At 42.5% G+C, this 23,249-nt stretch overlaps 1 protein-coding gene across 1 annotated transcript in view; it reads left to right on the top strand.

The window, feature by feature from the left end:
- LOC115206320 (nectin-3-like protein) overlaps positions 1-23,249 on the top strand; it is an 82,242-nt gene that overhangs the window by 27,909 nt on the left and 31,084 nt on the right. Inside the window, exon 2 of the mRNA XM_029773120.1 lies at positions 20,752-21,099. Within this exon, the coding sequence (XP_029628980.1) occupies positions 20,752-21,099 (348 nt within the window). The remainder of the gene's footprint in view (positions 1-20,751; positions 21,100-23,249) is intronic.

Here is a 23,249-nt window from a genome sequence, read left to right as displayed (position 1 = left end):
GCCTGTGAATGTAAGCGATTATTTAAAGTAAAAAGTGTAGCCTATAGCTTGTCACAAAATCAGATCCTATCTCCCAGGACCCATTCCTCTGCTGAAATGACCATGCTGGATGGCTTCAATTAGGAAAGAGCAAAAGCAAATCATCCTAGCTCCAAACCCTGTATTCTGTGTTTGAATAATTTGGTAATTTCTTGTATAACAAAGTAACATGTCTGATACATCCTGTATCTAGCCTATGTACCATCGATTTAAAGTAATTGGTGAAACGCTTGTGTAGCCTTTATTGACATTTGTATTTCTTTGAGACGGATAAAAGGACTAGAATCTGGCCTTTAAAACAACATTTATAGACGTTACACAAAGACAGATGACACAGCTCTCAGAGTTGAGTTTAGCATAATGTTGCTGGGAGAAGAAATGCTCATAATGTACAAAAGATGGTGTAAGTCCCAAATGACACCCTGTTCCCTACAGTGCACTACTTTTGACCGGAACCCTATGGAGGGAGTATAGGGAATGGACCATAAGTTGCCATTTGGAACACACCCTTGTAAATGGAAACCCCCTTGCTCATAAATAAAATCACAGGAAATGTCTCTCTCAAATACAACGGCCACGCTCATTGTCCAAAGTGTTTGCATCCCCTTTAAGATTGAATCATCATGTTTTCCTCCTATTTGATATCTCCCGTCTCCCCATCGCATGTCTTCAGTCTCTACGACTCTCACGTCTTTCTGTTCTGTTTTTGTGACTGCCTCCATCGTCATGTAGCAGTTTAGACTGAAGGAATGCCAGGACAGCTAGATTACTGATTGTTGAAAGAGTTTGTTAGCTACTGCTAACTAAAAATACAGGCAAAAACTGTTTAAGAAGTCTGAAAAGGGTAAGAAAAACCCCTGGGAATCATTTTAAAGCCAGAAGCCAAAAAATTAAATTTCCTCCAGGGTCTCTGTGGCATGTGGGAAACTGAGAAATTAATGAACCTACAGTAACATTATTTAGTTGAGGATGTGGATGAGTTTTTGTTTTTTCACATTAACTCATTACCAACTGCTAGGATTTGTATAGGCCACTGTCTCCCAGACAGTGAGTCCCCACCTATCCCCCTAAGACTCTGGCTTGATGTATTTCAGTCTATTTCTGTCTGTGTAATTGTGCATCAAGTTGAGGTTGAGGTAGTGATTTTTAAACTTAGTTTGTGAACCAGAGAAAGTACCTAGTCCTTCAAAGGAGACTTTGTGTGAATTTTGGAAGGAAATCAAGTGCCCAACCCTTGTTAGCTCAGATAGTATACTGTCCCCTGGAGTGTCATCCGTCTGTCTGTGTTTCTAGACATGGTTCACTGCTGGATTTACACTTGAGCATTGTCAGAGCATTGCATCCCAAATGGTACCCTAACCCTATAGTGCACTACTTTTGACGAGGGCCCATGTGGCTCTGGTCAAAAATAGTGCACTATATAGGAAAAATTGTTTGCCATTTGGGATGGATTCAGAGACACAGCGCGTAGTGGGTGGGAGATGCTTGGTTGGTATAGTGTTGTTCAGTTTGTGGTATGGAAGCCTGCATGATCGGCTGGATTGTAATGAGTTTGCCAACAGCTGTGTATTACAGCCCAAAGAGCTCAGCTTACCATACCTTTTGTCTTGTCACGACTCTGTAATGTGATGTTTGGGAATTATTCAGTTATGGATTCAGGTAAATTGATCAAAAACAAACCATAAAGCACTTGTCTACAAAGACTGTGTGAATAGACGCAATTCAATTTACTGGTTCTCTCATATGTCGTTACAAAGAATTTCATGGCTGTCTGACTGACTCTGGGGTGGTGAGAGATTTTTTTTTAGTAACGTCAGCTCCTGAGTAACGTCAGCTCCTGAGTTTCTGATTCTGAAAAGCAAAACCCAACTTCCAAAAATTGTCTGTGTGTAGGCTAAGCCTGACACGTTAGGCTTAGAACTCATGCTTTGTGTTGAAACTAGTTGTACATTTTCTGGAAGATGTATGAAAGGCCTGTAACGGGGTCAGCTAAACACCTTTTGGAGTGATGACACTTCCGGAAGCATGTCAGGGATGTCATACAAATCAAATCCCATTTTATTTGTCACATGTGCAAAATACAACAGGTGTAGACCGTACAGTGAAATGCTTACTTACAAGCTCTAACTAACAATGCAGTTTAAACAACAAAAAAAAAAAATATATATATACAAAAAAAAGAATAAGAAATAAAAGTAACAAATAATTAAAGAGCAGCAGTAAAATAACAATAGCGAGGCTTTATACAGGGGGTACCGGTACAGAGTAAATGTGTGGGGGCACCGGTTAGTCGAGGTAATTGAGGAAATATGTACATGTACACCACTGTCAAAACTTTGGAGTCACTTAGAAATGTCCGTGTTTTCCATGAAAACATACATGAAATGCATTGTAAAATGAATAGGAAATATAGTCAAGACGTTGACAAGGTTATAAATAATGATTTTGAATTGAAATAATAATTGTGTCCTTCAAACTTTGCTTTCGTCAAAGAATCCTCCATTTGCAGCAATTACAGCCTTGCAGACCTTTGGCATTCTAGTTGCCAATTTGTTGAGGTAATCTGAAGAGATTTCACCCCATGCTTCCTGAAGCACCTCCCACAAGTTGGAATGGCTTGATGGGCACTTCTTACATACCATACGGTCAAGCTGCTCCCACAACAGCTCAATAGGGTTGAGATACGGTGACTGTGCTGGCCACTCCATTATAGACAGAATACCAGCTGACTGCTTCTTCCATAAATAGTTCTTGCATAGTTTGGAGCTGTGCTTTGAGTCATTGTCCTGTTGTAGGAGGAAATTGGCTCCAATTAAGCGCCGTCCACAGGGTATGGCATGGCATTGCAAAATGGAGTGATAGCCTTCCTTCTTCAAGATCCCTTTTACCCTGTACAAATCTCCCACTTTACCACCACCAAAGAACCCCCAGACCATCACATTGCCTCCACCATGCTTGACAGATGGCGTCAAGCACTCCTCCAGCATCTTTTAATTTTTTTCTGCATCTCACGAATGTTCTTCTTTGTGATCCGAACACCTCAAACTTAGATTTGTCTGTCTATAAAAAAAAAATATATTCTTCCTTTGTCCAGTGTCTGTGTTCTTTTGCCCATTTTAATATTTTATTTTTATTGGCCAGTCTGAGATATGGATTTTTCTTTGCAACTCTGCCTAGAAGGCCAGCATCCCGGAGTCGCCTCTTCACTGTTGACGTTGAGACTGGTGTTTTGCGGGTACTATTTAATGAGGCTGCCAGTTGAGGACTTGTGATGCGTCTGTTTCTCAAACTAGACACTAATGTACTTGTCTTCTTGCTCAGTTGTGCACCAGGGCCTCCCACTCCTCTTTCTATTCTGGTTAGGGCCAGTTTGCGCTGTTCTGTGAAGGGAGTAGTACACAGCGTTGTACGAGAGCTTCAGTTTCTTTGCAATTTCTTGCATGGAATAGCCTTAATTTCTCAGAACAAGAATAGACTGACGAGTTTCAGAAAACTTATTTGTGATGGTTTCTTATAATGGGCCTCTGTACACCTATGTAGATATTCCATAAAAAATCAGCCATTTCCAGCTACAATAGTCATTTACAACGTTAACAATGTCTACACTGTATTTCTGATCAATTTGATGTTATTTTAATGGACAAAACATTTGCTTTTCTTTCAAAAACAAGGACATTTCTAAGTGACCCCAAACTTTTGAACCGTAGTGTAGGTAGAGTTATTAAAGTGACTATACATAGATAATAATAGAGAGTAACAGCAGTGTAAAAGAAGGGGGGGCAATGCAAATAGTCTGGGTAGCCATTTGATTAGATGTTCCGGAGTATTATGGCTTGGGGGTAGAAGCTGTTTAGAAGCTCCGGTACCACTTGCCATGCGGTAGCAGAGAGAACAGTATGACTAGGGTGGCTGGAGTCTTTGACAATTTTTAGGGCCTTCCTCTGACACCGCATGGTATAGAGGTCCTGGATGGTAGGAAGCTTGGCCCCAGTGATGTACTGGGCCATACGCACTACCCTCTGTAGGGCCTTGCGGTCGGAGGCTGAGCAGTTGCCATACCAGGAAGTGATGCAACCAGTCAGGATGCTCTCGGTGTTGCAGCTGTAGAACCTTTTGAGGTTCTGAGGACCCATGCCAAATCTTTTCAGTCTCCTGAGGGGGAATAGGTTTTTGTCGTGCCCTCTTCACGACTGTCTTGGTGTGCTTGGACCATGTTAGTTTGTTGGTAGGTGTTCCTTTTGTCCAGGTGAAAAAGGGCAGAGTGGAGTGCAATAGAGGTTGCATCATCTGTGGATCTGTTAGGGCGGTATGCAAATTAAAGTGGGTCTAGGGTTTCTGGGATAATGGTGTTGATATGAGCCTTGACCAGCCTTTCAAAGCACTTCATGGCTACAGATGTGAGTGCTACGGATTGGTAGTCATTTAGGCAGGTTACCTTAGTGTTATTGGGCACAGGGACTATGGTGGTCTGCTTGAAACATGTTGGTATTACAGACTCAGACAGGGAGAGGTTGAAAATGTCAGTGAAGACACTTGCCAGTTGGTCAGCGCATGCTCGGAGTACACATCCTGGTAATCTGTCTGGCCCTGCGGCCTTGTGAATGTTGATCTGTTTAAAGGTCTTACTCACATTGGCTGCGGAGAGCGTGATCACACAGTCGTCCGGAACAGTTGATGCTCTCATGCATGTTTCAGTGTTACTTGCCTCGAAGCGAGCATAGAAGTTATTTGGCTCATGTCACTGGGCAGCTCTCGGCTGTGCTTCCCTTTGTAGTCTGTAATATTTTTCAAGCCCTGCCACATCCGATGAGCGTCGTAGCCGGTGTATTACGATTCGATCTTAGTCCTGTATTGATGCTTTGCCTGTTTGATGGTTCGTCGGAGGGCATAGCGGGATTTCTTATAAGCTTCTGGGATAGAGTCCCGCTCCTTGAAAGCGGCAGCTCTACCCTTTAGCTCAGTGTGGATGTTGCCTGTGGCTTCTGGGTAGGGGTATGTACTTACAGTCACTGTGGGGATGACGTCATCGATGCATTTATTGATTAAGCCAGTGACTGATGTGGTGTACTCCTCAATGCCATCAGAAAAATCCCGGAACATATTCCAGTCTGTGCTAGCAAAACAATCCTGTAGCTTAGCATCTGCTTCATCTGAGTCACTGGTGCTTCCTGGTTTAATATTTGCTTGTAATCAGGAATCAGGAGGATAGAATTATGGTCAGATTTGCCAAATGGAGGGTGAGGGAGAGCTTTGTACGCTTCTCTGTGTGTAGAGTAAAGGTGGTTTAGAATTTATTCCCCTCTGGTTGCACATTTAACATGCTGGTGGAAATTTGGTAAAACGGATTTAAGTTTCCCTGCATTAAAGTCCCCGGCCACTAGGAGCGCCGCCTCTGGATGAGTGTTTTCCTGTTTGCTTATGGCGGTTTACAGCTCATTGAGTGTGGTCTTAGTGCCAGCCTCAGTCTGTGGTGGTATGTAGACAGCTACGAAAAATATAGAGGAAAACTCTATATTATATCTAGGTAGATAGTGTGGTGTACAGCTTATCATGAGATACTCTACCTCAGGCGAGCAAAACCTCGAGACTTCCTTAGATATCCTGCACCAGCTGTTGTTTACAAATATGCACAGACCGCTTCCCCTTGTCTTACCAGAGGCTGCTGTTCTATCCTGCCGATACAGTGTAAAATCTGCCAGCTGTATGTTGTTCATGTGGTTATTCAGCCACGACTCGGTGAAAAATAAGATATTACCGTTTTTAATGTCCCGTTGGTAGTTTAATCTTGCTTGTAGGTCATCGATTTTTATTTTCCAATAGAATGGATGGCAGTGGGGTTTTACTCGCTCGCCTACGAATTCTCAGAAGGCAGCCCGACCTCCGTTCCCTTTTTCTCTGTCTTTTCTTCACGCAAATTACGGGGATTTCGGCCTGTTCCCGGGAAAGTAGTATATCCTTCACGTCGGACGCGTTAAAGGAAAAAGCTTCTACCAGTTCGTAGTGCGTAATCACTGTTCTTATGTCCAGAAGTTATTTTCGGTCATAATTTATATTTTCTTTATTTCACTTTTATTTAACTAGGCAAGTCAGTTAAGAACAAAATCTTATTTACAATGACGGCCTAGGGTTGACCCACTGTTCCCAGTTAACCCTAGGAACAGTGGGTTTAACTGCCTTGTTCAGGGGCAAAATGACAGATTTTTACCATGTCAGCTCAGGGATTCGATCTAGCAACCTTTCGGTTACGGGCCCAATCTTCTAACCACTAGGTTACCTGCCTCCCCATAAGAGACAGTAGCAGCAACATTATGTGCAAAATAAGTTAAAAAAGAAGGTACAAACAATGCAAATTTTTTTTAAAAAATAACACAGTTGGTTAGGAGCACGTAAAACGTCAGCCATCTTCTCCGGCGCCATTCTACAAATAAGAATACACTTGTGTTCTAATGGAGCAAGACTCAGGTCCTAGCCTGACCCTCTGACACCTCAGCTACCAAATTAGCCCATCTCATTCACAGAACAGGTTGAGAAACACCAGAGTGTGAGACTAGACCACAAGTAGTCCTTCTTCAGTTCTTCCCTTCCTTTCACTCCCCCTAACTGTCATCCCTTTAGTCTTAATTTGGAGCTGCCAAAATGTCAAGTGTTTCTTTACAATATATATTATCTTTAAAAGCTATTTATTAAAAGCAGCAATAGAAACACAGGGCTGACATTAACCCTTTTCCGCTTGTGTGGTAAAAAATAATAGAGATTTAAGTTGTCCAAATGGACAAGTAAAAACAAATTACACAAAAATCACTATCAAACAATTCGTCTGGACAGTTTTCTTTGAGGAATTGAATTAGGCTAATACTCATATCCCTGTTACTGCATATTTTCACCAACGTGTCCCACATTCTCCCTGTAACCAATCATAACACACGACCCAGACTTCTGAGCACTGGAGGGATTGCTTAAGGACACTGGCAGACATCGTCCTTCACAAATCCTAGAGTATATAGTCCACTGTGTCGAGAGGTTGCAACCCACCCTGATACTGTACGCTAACACTATTGATTTCTATTTTCTGTTTAAGCGCTGATCTTTAATTAAATGTGGCAGGATGAGAGGGGCTGCAGTCAGGCGGGGTGCTCTGAAGGAGCAAGGAGAAAAGGACAGTGTCTTAAATGGCACCCTATTCTCTATAGTGCACTACTTTTGACCAGCGCCTTACGGCCCTGGTCAATAGTTGTGAACTGTAAAGGGAATAGGGTGCCATTTGAGACGCATCCAAGGATCCTGGAGAGGACTGACTGGGAATGTTGTTCTGAAAGAGTCAGCATACCCCTCTGAAAGCCCTGCCTTCCACAATGTGATTGTTTCTGCCGTGAATTAACTGGCTGAAACACCCTAACACCTTCTCCAAGTTACAATTCATGGAAGAAAGGAGGCAGATTACAGTTAGTGTTGGGCCAAATGGCTTTTTCACACTGCACAAATATGACCCGAGATAAAGACATGGTCATAAAAGCAGCAATAGAAACACAGGGCTGACATTAACCCTTTTCCGCTTGAGTGGAAAAAAATTAAATAGATTTAAGTTGTCCAAATGGACAAGTAAAAACAAATTACACAAAAATCACTATCAAACAATTCGGCTACTCCGATCATAATTGGATCAGTGTCCTCTGGATGCAATGTGTTGCACATTGTTTTCCCAATCTCTGCAGAGCGCATCGGAGTATAATTATTGTAGGCCTGCATTGACAGGCATGAGCGGTCTTTCAATCGTGCAGTCGCAAGATGGATTATTTAGATCAAAGTGAGCTGCGTGTGCACATTTGTTGATATTCATTCCTAGTTAATGAGTTACTTTCCTAGTTAAAGCTCATCCTGGGGAATAAAAGTAATTGCGTGTGCGTCACCTGCGTGTGCCATAGGGCCGTTGCCAGAGGAGAGAGCGAGTAAGAGAGACATAACTATACTGAACAAAAATATAAACGCAACAATTTCAACGAGTTTACTGAGTTACAGTTCATATAAGGAAATCAGTCAATTTAAATAAATTCATTAGGCCCTAATCTATAGCTTTCACGACTGGGCAGCCATGGGTGGGCCTGGGAGGGCCTAGCCCACCAACTTGGGATCCAAGACCAGCCAATCAGAAGGAGTTTTTCCGCACCACACGAGTCCATTAGTGTGGTTAATCTTTTATGGTCCATTATTCGGCAGATATCTGTTTGAGACAGGAGTGGCCAAGTGTGGTGCAGTAGTATTGCAGGGCTTGACAGTAACTTTTTTAGCCACTTGTCCTTTGGACAAGTAGAACAGATGTTTTACTTGTCTGAATACTCAAGTCACTTGTCCCCCCAAAAAAGTAACGGTCTGTAACACCATGGGCCAAAAAGGTGACTGAAAATTGTGTTGTATGACTCAAGGAACCACTTCACAAAATAACATTCCTTATTATCACTGGTATTTACAATGGAAGGCTGCTGGTCTCTAATCCCATGTATTATACAGTGTCTCCTGCCGTTGTGGCCTTGAGCAAGGAATGCACTTAACCCCACACAAATTCAAATACTGAACTGATAGGCTACTGTATAAAACACATGTGGTCCATCAACCTTCCATCCCGAGAGCTACTGGGTGTGCAGGCTTTTGATCAAACCATGCTTAAACACACCAGAGTCAGCTTATCAAGGTCCTGTTGAGCAGCTGATATTTTTACATTGTGGTGTGTTCGAGCAGGGCTGGAGCAAAAGCCTGCACACCCAGTAGCTCTCCTGGAATATAATGGAGGATGGTTGGCCACCCAGCAACATTACAATTACAACCAAATACTTTTCATGTCTTTATGAAATAATTCCCTCATTCAATGAACCAGGGATCAAATGGCAAGGCAGCTAACTAAGATGTTTATCTATTTGTAAGGTTAAAATATTCAGTGTTCAGAGGAGATCTTGACAGCATAGGAGTTACTTGTCAATTAGGCTTTTCTAAGAATATAAACTTTGTCAGCATTACATGGTCAGTATTGAATAGAGGAGAATCCTAGCCAATTTTGATTGCTTGAGAAAGTGTTTCACAACCGGAGTATGCAGCATTGGTTTCATCAACTGTGCACCCGTATCAACCGTGTGTCGGCCATTTGTTGTTATATATGAGTGCCGGTGGAAAGTTATTTTAGGACATTGGAAATGACAATACATGCAAATAGCTATACTGAACAAAAATATAAATGCAACATGTAAAGTGTTGGTCCCATGTTTCATGAGATCCCAGAAGTGAAAGATAAAAGATCCCAGAAATGTTCTGAATGCAGAAAAAGCTTATCTCTCCAATTTTGTGCACACATTTGTTTACGTCCCTGTTCGTGAGCATTTCTTCTTTGCCAAGATAATCCATCCACCTGACAGGTGTGGCATATCAAGAAGCTGATTAAACAGCATGATCATTACACAGGTGCACCTTGTGCTAGGGACAATAAAAGGCCACTCTAAAATGTGCAGTTTTGTCACACAACACAATGCCACAGATGTTGAGGGAGCATGCAATTCTGATTCTGACTGCTGGAATGTCCACCAGAGCTGTTGCCAGAGAATTGAATGTTAATTTCTCTACCATAAGCCGCCTCCAATGTCGTTTTAGAGAATTTGACAGTACGTCCAACTGGCCTCACAACCGCAGCCCAGGACCTCCACATCCGGCTTCTTCATCTGCGGTATCGTCTGAAATCAGCCACCCGGACAGCTGATGAAACTGAGGAGTATTTCTGTCTGTAATAAAGCCAGGATTGGTTGTCTGTTCAGGTCCCATTTTTTTCCCTGTGCTTCCTACTAGTGTTTTTTTTCTTCTACTCCATTCTTCTCCCCTCTGCTCCGTGTACACAGGCTGCTCTTCTTTCAGAAAAGAACGCAACACAACTTTGTTCATTTGCACAATTTCTCTCATTCACCTTTGCTTGTAAATGTTCACACTCACCAAAAAGGACATTTGGTAGCTACTAGATATGCTTGCATAACTTTATGAGCTGGATTTGCCTGTCTTTGCAAATAGTTTGTTAGTGTTCGTTCGTTAGCATTTATCTAACAGTGTCTATGTGATTACGCTATAATTTTGTTCACATTCTGGTCCTATGGGCTTTTCTTGCATTTTTATTGGCCCCTTGTGTGCTAATACCATAAATCTGGTAATACCGTAAATCCCGGGATAAGAGAAGGACGGTATGACAGTATGAAAATATGGATATCAGCCCACCATTGAGAGCCATTTGTCTGGTACTTTTAGTTTTTCAAACTAGAGTCCACTAAAATTCAGTCAGAGGGAGAAAAAAACTGACAAGGCCTAGCTAGCTACAGATGTTTGTTTTTTAATCTTTTATGGTCCATTATTCAGCAGATATCATTTTGAGACAGGAGTGGCCAAGTGTGGTGTGGTAGTGTTACAGTGCTTGACAGGTGTACAGACAACCAATCCAGAGCTTTTTGACTTCTGGCAGAAAGCCATTATAAATTATACAACGGGTGGGTCTAATCCTGGACACTGATTGGTTAAAACCACATTCCAGCTGGTGTCTATTCCACCAGTTACCACCAGTTAAAGCTATGACATTGAAATGCCTATTTACTCTGTTCCATTTTACTGTGCAATCCACTGTCTCATCAGCCCAGCCAGACAATTTTATAATCTTGATCTCCACTGTAAAAAGCATCTAGACATCATCTCCCATTTCTTTTAGACTAGCAATTGGGTTTCAATAGCGGAGATTTGTCTAAAACTTGCAGTCTGTCTCTCTGACATTTGCAACATTGTTTCAATATTGAAATTCGATCTCCAGCTGTCTCATAGTAACGAGTAGGGGTCGGGACGAGACAGACAAGACAGGCAGGCCGCTTTTCTCAGCCAGTCAACATCATTAATCAGCATAATTTTTATGGACATATACAAACAAAATTCAATAGAAAACAGATAAAACGAAACAAAAGCTCCTGAGCAGCAGTGTCCTGACGAGAGCGCATATTTTCTATGCCAGGTGAAATTGCGCATCATTAGCTCATTCTTATCAATGTATCCAAATAAATGTCACAAGAAAACAGCTTAAACAAATGCAGCTACTTTGCTGTAAGTTAGCCGTAGTTGGCTAGCTATCAAGCGAAGGATAAGAACGTTGCCAGTCAGTATGGCAATAGAACATTTAGAACGAATGACTGGGTCGCGTCCATAGATACAGAACAAAAATACTTAACGACTGGGTCGTGTCTCTGGCATCCGAACCGATAGAACGAACAACCAGCCGGCTTGTGTAGCAACCATAGATTTGTGTCAGGACTATATCTCGTGGAAGGATGAATTAGTATGAATAAATGAATCAAAATAAAGTTTTTAATGAAAATATAATTATTTGAATATGTTGTTAACCTGTTGTATCTTATGGCAATCACTTAAATATCTCATGGCAAACATTTAGTAGTGAATTGCATACAAGTGTAACTTCATCACCTCATGTGTGCCGCACACCAGAGGCACTCCGATAGATACAGAATGCTATAGACTCACCAGCTCCCGCGGTCTCCCGTTGTGCTATTTACCAACAAACACGTGACTGGCTCAACTGTTCTGGAGAACTACGGTAAGCTTCATAATGTGAAATTCAGAATGCAATCTGCTTTATCTCCTCTAACGTATTGCACAAGTTAACTGTAAAAGGAGCTACAAATAATCACATTTATTGAAAAACCTCAAATGACAGTAAACCACCCTTAGAGATAAGTGATTATCTCCCACGTTTCTGCCTCTCATTCCATGGGGAGATTTTAGGGTGGTGGAAACAGGAAACTTCAGTTAAAGGTTTTCCCAAGAGCATGTCAGCCATTTAGGCAGATTCTAAGTGTAGATGGTCAATGGGAACAGTTTGCTTCACATTCATGCCCTTGACAACAGTGCACTGATGTCACCATCTTAGAATGTGCATCCTTCTACTTTTCCAACAGTAGGTTAATTGTTTGTTTAAACAGATGTTGTTCTGTATTGTCCCATTTCCTTCCTTTCCCAAGTTTGTGGAAACAAATTATTTACCTTCACATCAATAAATAATCGTGACTGTTTGTGACCACCTGGTGTTTCAGCACTAGGCCTAGTGTAGGGCGTATGTTTGGGGGACATGAAAAATGATAGGAAAATTATAGAATGACGGAAACAAGATAAAGGGGGAATTGGATGGTATTTGAAAAAGCTGGCACAGTGGTAACTGTTACACAATGGTCTGCCAATCATGTACTCTAAGAATTGAGTGAGTATACAGGAAATGGATGTAAGCTTCTCAGAGCTAGTGATTAATCGTGAGAGCTCTGTGCCTTGGTTAATAACTCACTGCCAGACAGATGGTGTCTGGTTGTAGAAGTTATTTATTTGCCAGTAGAGCATTCTCAGTTCTCACATTCTTTGTCTGAATTCATTAATTAATTGGTCTCTGTCATTTGAGCTAACCTATTGAAAAAAACTACTTTTTTCTTCTTTTTACTAGTGGGCCTTCTGTAAACGGTCTTGCGTTTCATCATACCCTCACAGGTTAATGTGAGTGAAGGGAGCGCCCAACTTGAGTACTCCCCTACCCTGCTGTCCCTCTGATTCTCTCCACTCAACTCTCAGGGAGTGTGAAGTGTGTGTGTGTGAGTGCATACAGATTTTTGGGATGACAAATTCAATCAGGACCGTAGAGCAGCTCAGCTCAATGGCTGCTAATTGTTGTTCTTAAATCGATGACCTTCTCCATGTGTCAGTCTCTATTGGCGTGGGTCATTCATCAGTAATGTGAGGACATGTCTCCCAAAGCAAACAATGTGGGGGTAGACAGAATTCGGAATTAAAAAACTTGAATGGACATGAACCTCCTTATGATGGGATAAAGGTTAGCCATTTTGGTCAGGGAGTTTGTCAACCATGACTTGCCAGTGCTGTGATAAGATATTGTGTAAAATATGTATCTGCCCTATACTGTATGTTTGTTAGCCAGTTTTAGAGGAATGATTCCACAATTTTTTTCTAACTGCCAATATCCCAACATTCCATTCAAACAATGCAGTCAATCCACAGCCATACACTGGCTGAAATAAGTTGATGATAGGACTTAGACAAGTTGTAAATGCCAATTTCTCCATGATCAATATGGCTGCCATTTTTCCCCCATTCTGGAACTTTGAGGGTTTATTACAAACTCCTCTAGTAATTTAATAGGATATCTATTGGGGTAGGCCTACTGTATATGAAGGAAGAGGCTTATTTTACTTTAATACACATGACATGAATTATCTTTATCTTACTGTTCCCCATTTTAGTTGTGTTCTCCAAAGAATTGGAATGAGTGGAATGTTCGAGTGATTCTATTTCTATGGTGTTTACACTTTGTCTTCATGATTTTGGAACAGGCAAAACTGGCCTACATTTGTCCGGATTGCATGATGGCAACCAGGTTAGACTTGGAAGGTAGTGCTCTGCCACTGATTCTCCTTTTAAGGGCTCAACTTATGTTCACCCCTCCACACTCTTGTAGAGCTTGTACCACCAGCTGGAAGCTGTCTAACCTGTTAACGCATCATAAAATGTATGCGGGCATGTTCTAACGTCAAACTGGTAAACATCAACATTTTCTTCCTGTACTGCTATACTCATCATCACAAGGGTTCTAAATACAAACCGTATTGTATGATTTAACAACACAAGTTGTAATTCTGATGTTGCCATTTAGCCTAGCCAGTGTGTGTTCGCGTGCGGGTGTCTATCTGTATTTGACCCCACCTCTAATGCTGACTCGCTGATGTGTTGGGCCAAGCTCTCACTATTATTGTCTTCCCTGCCTGTGACTCCATGCACAGCCATGACCTTGTTCTCCTCTACTCTGACTCACTGCCTGAATGCCTGGCCAAAGCCACGTCTCTGTTGCCTCCTCTTCTCAAATCTTAACCCAACTCTTCCATTTTTTCCTTTGTATAGCCTTTCCGTTGTATTGTCTAATCACCAATTCTGTCCTTCATCTCGCTCTCACTCTTCCTCTCTCACTCTTGCTTTCTTTCTTTCTCCTCACATTACACATTAGTTCCGTATAGTTTTTGTTTTAAACTCACTCCCGCCTGCACAGATTTAATTTGTCTGCATACCTCAACTGTGAGGTCTTTAGATCTAGTTCTGTCCTGCGTGAGTGTTACTTGACATGCTAATCGATTCATGGAGTTTACCCACATCTACATGGTGTGTTTATCCCATTGCTCATGTTTGTACTGCAGCTTTGGGTCTCTGTCTCTGTGCCGAGTCTCTCTTGCTTCCTCCAGACCAGACTGTGGAGAGGAGAGGACAACAACCCAGGGAACATGTAGGTTCTTTGGGGAAGATCAGGGCCGAGGCCGGGTCAGCTCTGTGTGGGCGGGGGATTTTGGCTCGTCAAGTGGCCAGTGTGGAATGTTTTAAGCTGGTTGCCAAGCAAACTGGTTTTGATTTACCATTACAGCGTTCAGAGCAGCTTGTCACAATTAGTGGTGTCAGGAGGGAGAGAAACAAACAAAGTGTACTTCAAAGGGCCAGCATAGCATATTCTTTTCATGAGTTCATTCCTACCCTGCCTGATGGGTTCTCAGGTTTTCCATCCATATAGGGACCTAATATCAATTTTAGTTCTGTTTCTTCTCTTTGTAATAGCCTGTCTTTAGTAGGCTTAGGCTATTCTCTGAGAGAGTCCTCATATGTTAGTAGTCATAACATTCATCAATTGATTGTTTGGCCTCTTTCCCTTAGTCATCTTGTTCATTTGATGCCAGGACTACTACCATGCATGAAGGCTTCAGTGTTTCCCCTAGTCTTTTTCCTTGGTCGTGCTTATTCAGGGCTGTAAACTCCAAAACATTCCATTGAAACCAATAGACACAACATACTTTAGGCGGGAGGCAAGAGAGCTAGGTGATTATTAGGGATGCACGATATATCGGTGAACATATCGGAATCGGCCTATATTAGCTAAAAATGCCAACATAGGTATCGGCCGATGTCTAGTTTAACGTCGATGTGCAAAACCGATGTCAAAGCTAGTAGTTACATGATGTAATGACGCCACGTAAAATTTTGCGCTACACGTGTAACACAGCATTCCAAACTTAGCCCACAATATCTGCTGTGTGGATCGAGCAGTCAACAAGTCGAGCAGTCATTTGAAAGAGTAAGAACATTTCAGCGAGACAAAGGCGAAATCCATTAAAGCCAAGATAATGGAATTCATTGCCCTTGACAATCAACCATTCTCTGTCGTGGGTGATGTTGGCTTTCGTCGACTGGTTAAGCACCGGTACACACTACCAAGTGCGCTATTTTTCAGATGTTGCCCTACCGGAGTTACACAGTATTAGCGTCACTGCTATTAGCTTCACGACATACATACCATGGAACGCCGTTTGGGTCTTTGCGTGTCAAAAAAGATACAGAAGCACTGTCAAAGCTGTACTAAAAAGTCTGCAAACTAGTAAACACCGGCCACAAACGATGTGTTTTCAATACCACGTTGGTAATAAAGCATCATTTGTTCGACCGCAACTTCTGGGGTAGCTAGCTTTAGCTTGGTACCTAGCTAGCACTAATACAACCAGCCTGAAAACAATGACCAGTAGAAACTGCAGTCATTTTCATTATTCTTAGCAATGATTTAGGAATCCTCGTAAGTATTAGCTAGGTTGTCACTTGTTGTTCGCCTATTGAAAATGAACTTCAGTTTATGAAAATAAATAGCAAGCCAGCTACTTAACCCTGTTGCCCAAAGCTAACGTTATAAGCAGCCAGCTAGCTTCATCTGGCTAGTGATGCTTGACCAGACCGGGTTATGTGTTGTGACGCTAGCCACAAGAAGGATTTGGCAAAATAGTGAAATTTGCGGTTTGCCTTGAAAATAAAAGTATGTCATTGGCAGTGATGCAAATCAATGACCCACCATTAATCAAATAAGAACTGTCTTATAAATTAGGGTTATTTTAGATGATGACACCTAGCTACTGAAACAGATTATCGTTTTGCTATGTTTTCGGGAAGAACATTGTTTGCATCCATGAGCTAGCTAGCTAGCTTTTTTTTAAGACCAGCACTGTAGATGCGCGAAACAACTTTACCAGCATCATAGCATACGTATCGATGAGTCGTTGTGACATATGAAATACGAGCGATAGTGTAATCAATGTGTAATAACTACGTAAAAATTAATGAATGTGTTAAATTATTATGTGACGTGCAGTCATCTTCAGGTCCTGATTAGTCAACAAACTTAATTGACATGTCAAATAGTGTTATTTGACACGTCAAATAGTGTTTAAATAGTATATTTTTTGACATGCAAAGACCCAAATGGCTTTCCATAGAAATCCTGGTTGAGAATGAAACAACTGAACAAATGAACAACGAAACAGCACAGCAAGTAAGTGAAAGAAATAGGTTTTAATTATGTTTTACTGGTAATGGGGACATACATAAATGCCAGCAAAATAACTTTTTGGTGTGTGTGTGTGTGTGTGTGACCTTAACTTGGCAAGTCAGTTAAGAACAAATTCTTATTTACAATGACGGCCTACCCTGGCCAAACCCGGACGATGCTGGCCCAATAATGCACCGCCCAATGGGACTCCCAATCACTGCCGGATGTGATGCAGCCTGGATTCGAACCAGGGACTGCAGTGACGCCTCTTCCACTGCAGTGCCTTAGACCGCTGCGTGTGTGTGTGTGTGTTAACTATTTAACTGTACTAGAATGCTTAAAAGGCCGCTAAAATGTTAAATATTGGTATCATTCTTTTTGGCAAGGAAAATATCAGATATCGATATCGGCCAAAAATATCATATTGGTGCATCACTAGTGATTATTCTCTTCCTACATTAAGGAACAGAGGATAATCAAAATGAGTGAAGTGCAGAATGCAGTAAAATATCAGCTGTAAGTAAGGCATAAAAACTAGGACTAGTAATAAAGATAATGGCTTTGTTTTAGTGAGATCTGAAATGAAAGTAGCCTACTTCTCCTAGAATAGAATAGTGAACAGATTATGTGTTTATAGAGAGGCAGTGGATTGGACAGAGACAATGGATGCGTTCCCCAATGGCACCCTATTCCCTATATAGTGCCCCTAGGGCCCTTGTCAAAAGTAGTGCACTACATAGGGCATAGGGTGCCATTTTGGACACAGTCCATCTTGCAGCCTACAGTGCCTCCACTCCTGTCTGGTCCGCAGGGGTGTCTGTGTTTTAAAGGTTCTCTCCCTCCCTGGTGGAACAGCATGCCTTGTTTTGTTTAACGCCCAGTTCCCATTTACTTACCTCCAGTTTTTTTTTCATATTCTATTTCATTGTTGGATTATTTATTTTGATTGCGGACCTAGAGCTGTTCTATAATACTTTTTACCAGGGCCCATAGGGCTCTTGTCAAAAACTAAATTAGTGCACTATAAACAGGGTAGGGTGCCATTTGGGAGACGACCTAGCCGGCCACACTCTCCTGGCTGTAGTATTGGTGTCCCAGGCAGAAGCCATCTGTCTCCTCTCCTGTGGTGGCGGGGTGGGAGGAGGGGGGTGGGTGCAGCACTAAACTCTCCCCTCCCTCCTAAATGCTGTTCTGTAAAACAAACATAGATGGAGTCTAGTTTCCCTGTGTGCTTTGACAGGCCTGGACCCAGAGGCTGAAACCGAAAGACACACTCCCTTGATGCTTGCTTGGACTGTGGGGGCGTCCCAAATGTAACCTTTTTTCTATAATAGTGTACTACTTTTCACCAAGGCCCATAGGGCTCTGGTCAAAAGTAGTGCACTATATAGGGAATTGAATTGGCAGTCCTAGATGCAGACAGACACACTGACTGTCTTGCTGGTTGCTTGTTGTAGTAGCCTAGCTATGTATGTAGGAATGGTGGCACTGTGTGACAGGTACAGTATGTGGGGCATGCTGCTAGCCTAGCGGAGCGTAGTGGCCCAGTCCCAGTCAGTCTGAGACGTGTGTCATGCCTGTCACACATGCCAAGCATGTCAGGGTACTCACTCTCCTGCTACTGCTGCACAGAAAAAGCTGTATGTTTGTATGCATTTATTCTTATTACCTTCATGTCCTCCTGTCTGTTTTGACTGATGTATTCCCATGTTACAGTAGCTTGTGTTTTCATGGTTATGTATTGCTCCTGCTCGTGTGTATTTGTGTGTGTGCTCACGCTCCTTTTGTATGTGTGACATTGTTATGGTAAGTAGGCCAGTAGAAGCACATGGTGGTCCGGGTGCGTTGGTCCCAGGGATAGTCAGAGTGCAGGAGCAGCTGTTGTCCCGGCTCAGTGTTCTGAGTGGAGTGGAGACTGGCTGCATAGCATACACTGACCCTGGCACTCAACCACACCAAAACACACAGAGGATACTGTGACAGCATGGCAAACTGACGCTAAACAAACACAGCACACCACAACTCAATGTGGTGCAACACACACACACACACAACTATTTGGCCATGGAAAGCTCTTACAACCCCCCACCACCCCCACCACCAGCTAGGCTTGCTATATGATTCACATTTGCTCCCGGGTGGCGCAGCGGGCAAAGGCACTGCATCTGAGTGCAAGAGGCATCACTGCAGTCCCTGATTCGAATCCAGGCTGCATCACATCCGGCTGTGATTAGGAGTACCATTGGCCCAGCGTCATCCGGGTTTGGCCGGGGTAGGCTGTCATTGTAAATAAGAATTTGTTCTTAACTGACTTGCCTAGTTAAATAAAGTAAAGGTAAGAAAATATCCTCTAAACAAAATGCCTGAATCAAATAAAATTGTATTTGTCACATGCGCCGAATACAACAGTAGACCTTACAGTGAAATGCTTACTTACAAGCCCTTAACCAACAATGCAGTTTTAAGAACATACCTCCCAAAAAGTAAGAGATAAGAATAACAAATAATCATACACACATGCTCAGATTGCTCACACATTCACCCTCAGTTTTTATAGTGGAAAGATGGCGTGTGTGTGTGCGTCTGCATGTACATGATCCCTGATATTGTGGGAGAGGGAGAGCCTATATTCCCTCTTAGCCAGGATAGCATAGCTGTGGTTTACCACTCATATTCATGCCAAGGATCCCAACGTACCAGCCACTTTTATTAGGTTACTCCACACACATTTGTAGGTGGAAATTTAGATCTCCCAAATATAACTTTTTAAATTGCGTTAAGAAAACTTAGACCTTACACTGAATGTTTGAATGGCTTTCAGTTCATGTACAAACATCAAGGCTAGTGCAAGATTTACAACGAGGGGTGCTCCCAACAATTCAATCTAGACGACAGGGTTGTAAAAGTTCATATAAACTTAATGTTTAAATATATGTGGGTATCAATAACTCATTGGTGTTATTATGTTTAGAGAAATTTGACTCAGGTCTTTTCCTTGTTGGAATAGATTTTGCCCATGATTCTAGATATAGGACTAACCTGTAATTTAACATTTATTTCAAATTCATATTCCCTCATTAAGTTGTAGGCCAGTGATTCATTCAGAGTTTGCTGCTTGTGGTGTTTCTAAATGTTACAGTAGGCATGTGTTGCTCAATTTCTTAAATGGTTAGACTAGCTTGTTATTGCAAACATTCAACATGAGATGTTAGTCCTATCTAGTAAGAAGTAGGCCTGCTGTAGGGCAGCAGGCGCCTACCGGTGTCTCCTGTTTCTGTAACTTGATGTACAAGTACACCCCCTACACAGACTAGTGTCTTATCTACTATAAATCAAATAAGCCTAGTAGGCTTGTATCATGAATCTTCTACTTTCCAAGCAAAGGAAAACAAAAAGTAGAGGGACACAATACTGTTGAATCATGTTGGGCGTCATTGCCTCATTTCCGTCAATTGAAGCGGCTGATTCCCACTGTTGACAGCATTGTGCCATAATCATGTGCTCATCCTCTCTCCATTGGCTTTCTGCACCTTTACTCAATCACAGCATCCAAACCAGCCAGCCCCCATGGAAATCTCACATTTGCATGTTACAGCAAGCTGAAAATAACTTCCGAATAAACATGTGGTGTGCATAGACACAGATTAAAGGGACTTTCAAAAACAGGGGAAAAAACGTCAAATTGCTTGTTATGTTTAATCTCCTTCCATAAAAAAATGTTTTTCTTGTTAATGCTTTGACTTTATATGGCAAGGTGCTCTAACAATTAGCAGCAGGGACCGTGAACAGGGAGGCTGAATGCGTGTTGTTCGTTAGGAGTGAACACACACTGAGGGGTTCTAGACCCAGACACCTTTCCCTGATGAACCCCCTCAAAAAGCTTCAATCCCAGCCCTTGATACACTGTTGAAATACCATCTTAATATCACAAACATACGGCACGACTAGTTGTTCCAGAAAGAAGTCAGGTCAGCCCATTCCCATAGGAAAAGTAACATGAGAGGGAATTGACGTGATATAGTATTTTTCATAATGTAGGATGATCTCATCAAGGCGGTTTGGTTTATATGGTTTGGAAGGGGTGGTTGTTTCTGAATAAAAGCATGAAAGAGGAATAAAAGAGGAATAAAAAAAATTATAATAAAAGTTGAAAATAAGTAAGACTATGCTGTTCTCCTTTTTGACTGATTAGTCTTTCTTTTTATGACTGTTCTCAACATGGATCTCTCCTGTAACCGTGTTTGTTTATATCTAGCTGAGTGTGTCCCTCCCCTTCCCCCTGTCTATAGGTGTGAGCAGTAATGAGGTGCTGGTCCCAGAGAGGGTGAGTGCTGTGCTGGGTAAGAACATTACTCTGGGCTGCAGGGTGGAGGTGGGCACCAACCTCAGCCTCACCCAGAGCTCCTGGGAGCGTCGCCTGCCCTCAGGCACCATCACCCTGGCCGTCTTCAACCCCCAGTTTGGCATCTCCATCTCCCCAGACTACGCCAGGCGCCTGTCCTTCATGAACCCCTCTGTGCACGATGCCACCATCGTCCTGGAAGGCGTGGGTTTTCAGGACATTGGGTCTTATACGTGTAAAGTGGCAACTTTCCCATTGGGAAACACACAGGCATCCATCACCGTCAATATACTAGGTATGTGGAACTCTTTAGACTGCGTTGGCCCTGGTCAAAAGTAGTGCACTATAGAGGAAATAGGGGGACATTTTGGATGCAGCCCCAATGGGCCCTGGTCAAAATGAGTGCTCTAAATGGGGAATAGGGTGCCATTTGGGATTTGGGACACAGACACTCTGCATCCACCATGAAGAATACAACACCAGCTCCATTTTACCTGAATGTCCTTTCTCAGAAAATCTTCTCACTGTCCCATGAATAATCGGAGGTCAATTCAGACTTGTCCTTGATAAATATTCATACAGCTATTACTGTAGGAGCCAAATGCCTCATAGATTTACAGACTTAATATAAACAAATCCACACGTAAAGGTTCCAACTCGTCTGGAAACATTAAAGTAGCACCTTACTGAAAGTGGAAAGTGAACTCAAAGATTGTTATGCGGTCAGCATGTTTCCATCTCTATATAATGGTTGATTGGACTGTGGACAGTGATGAAAGCAGCAGCCAGGCTTCATGTGTATCTTCATGAGTCCCAAATAGCACCCTATTCCCTATTTAGTTCACTGCTTTTGACTGGTGAAAGTAGTGCACAATATAGGGAGTAGGGTGCCATTTTGAGACTCAGATGACTAATGAGGGCTACATTAAGTACTGCTGTGTCTGGACACTGCCTGACTCGGCTCAGTGTCTGGGCCTCCACAGCCTCCCATTATCCCACATCTACCTTTACTCTGTCTGAGTCCCAAATGGCACCCTATTCTCTAGTGCAATCCTTTTGACCAGGGCCCATGGGCAATAGTGTAATTTGGGACTGAGCCTGGGCTCCCACGGCCATCCTTTACTGTGTTGTTGTTTATTGGGGGTGTTTTATTTCTTAACACTGTGAGTGGGTACGCTCCGCTTCTGAGAATAATCACTGTTATAAAAACTTAAAGCTCATAGCAGTAAAAGAAAAATGCTTCCCTTTCTTACAACGTTTTTTAGGACTCTGACGGTTGTAAGAATAAGTAGTCTGGGACAGATATGAATCTAATAAGAGGAGTGCAGTCTACTATCAGGTAATACACCCCCCCTCTTTCTCTCCCACCCCTTCCTCCTAACCACACAAAAGGCACAGGGTTACATTTTAATGGTAGGAGGAGCTTTGCTACTTCAGCCCCAAGCCCCCACCTGTAAACAATGGAAAAGGAATAATACACCACCACCGAAACTCTGAAAATTAGAATTACCTTTTGTTTGGGATTTTTATTGCTGGCGAGGAAGTGAGAAACCTTCCGCAGTTTTCTAAGAAACTGATTTTCTGCTAAGATTTCTAAGAGTTAACAAGACAACACTTAAAAAGCTGCATTAATGAAGATGCCAACTGATCCTACTAGGCCTGACATTGCGGCAAACTCCACAGTCTGGCCCAGCTCCTCTTTCACTTTATGAGTTATTATTATATCATCAAACCATAAGCGTTCTTCTACTCCGGCCCAGATCTCTCTGCATAGCTCACTGTTCATGACATCAATCAATCAAATGTATTTATAAAGCCCATTTTACATCAGCCGATGTCACAAAGTGCTATACAGAAACCCAGCCTAAAACCCCAAACAGCAAGCAATGCAGATGTAGAAGCACACTGGCTAGGAAAAACTCCCTAGAAAGGCAGGAACCTAGGAAGAAACCTAGAGAGGAACCAGGCTCTGAGGGGTGGCCAGTCCTCTTCTGGCTGTGCCGGGTGGAGATTATAACATTACACGGCCAAGATGTTCAAACGTTCACAGATGACCAGCAGCGTCAAATAATAATAATCACAGTGGTTATAGAGGGTGCAACAGGTCAGCTCCTCAGGAGTAAATTTCATAGCCGATCATTCAGAGTTAGACAGCGTGTGCGGTAGAAAGAGAGTCGAAAACAGCAAGGTAGCACGTCCGGTGAACAGGTCAGGGTTCCATAGCCGCAGGCAGAACATTTGAAACTGGAGCAGCAGCACGACCAGGTGGACTGGGGACAGCAAGGAGTCATCAGGCCAGGTAGTCCTGAGGCATGGTCCTAGGGCTCAGGTCCTCCGAGATGCATTTGATGTGGAGCAATAACATCTTCTCTTTTCAGCTGAGTCATAAAAGCTAAAGAGAACATAACCTTGCAGAAGTGCAGTGCCATTGCAAGACTTGTTCAG

This window comes from Salmo trutta, chromosome 13 (assembly GCF_901001165.1).
Source record: "Salmo trutta chromosome 13, fSalTru1.1, whole genome shotgun sequence".
In the NCBI taxonomy this organism is placed as follows: Eukaryota; Metazoa; Chordata; class Actinopteri; order Salmoniformes; family Salmonidae; genus Salmo; species Salmo trutta.
This window is presented reverse-complemented; position numbering and strand designations above follow the sequence as displayed.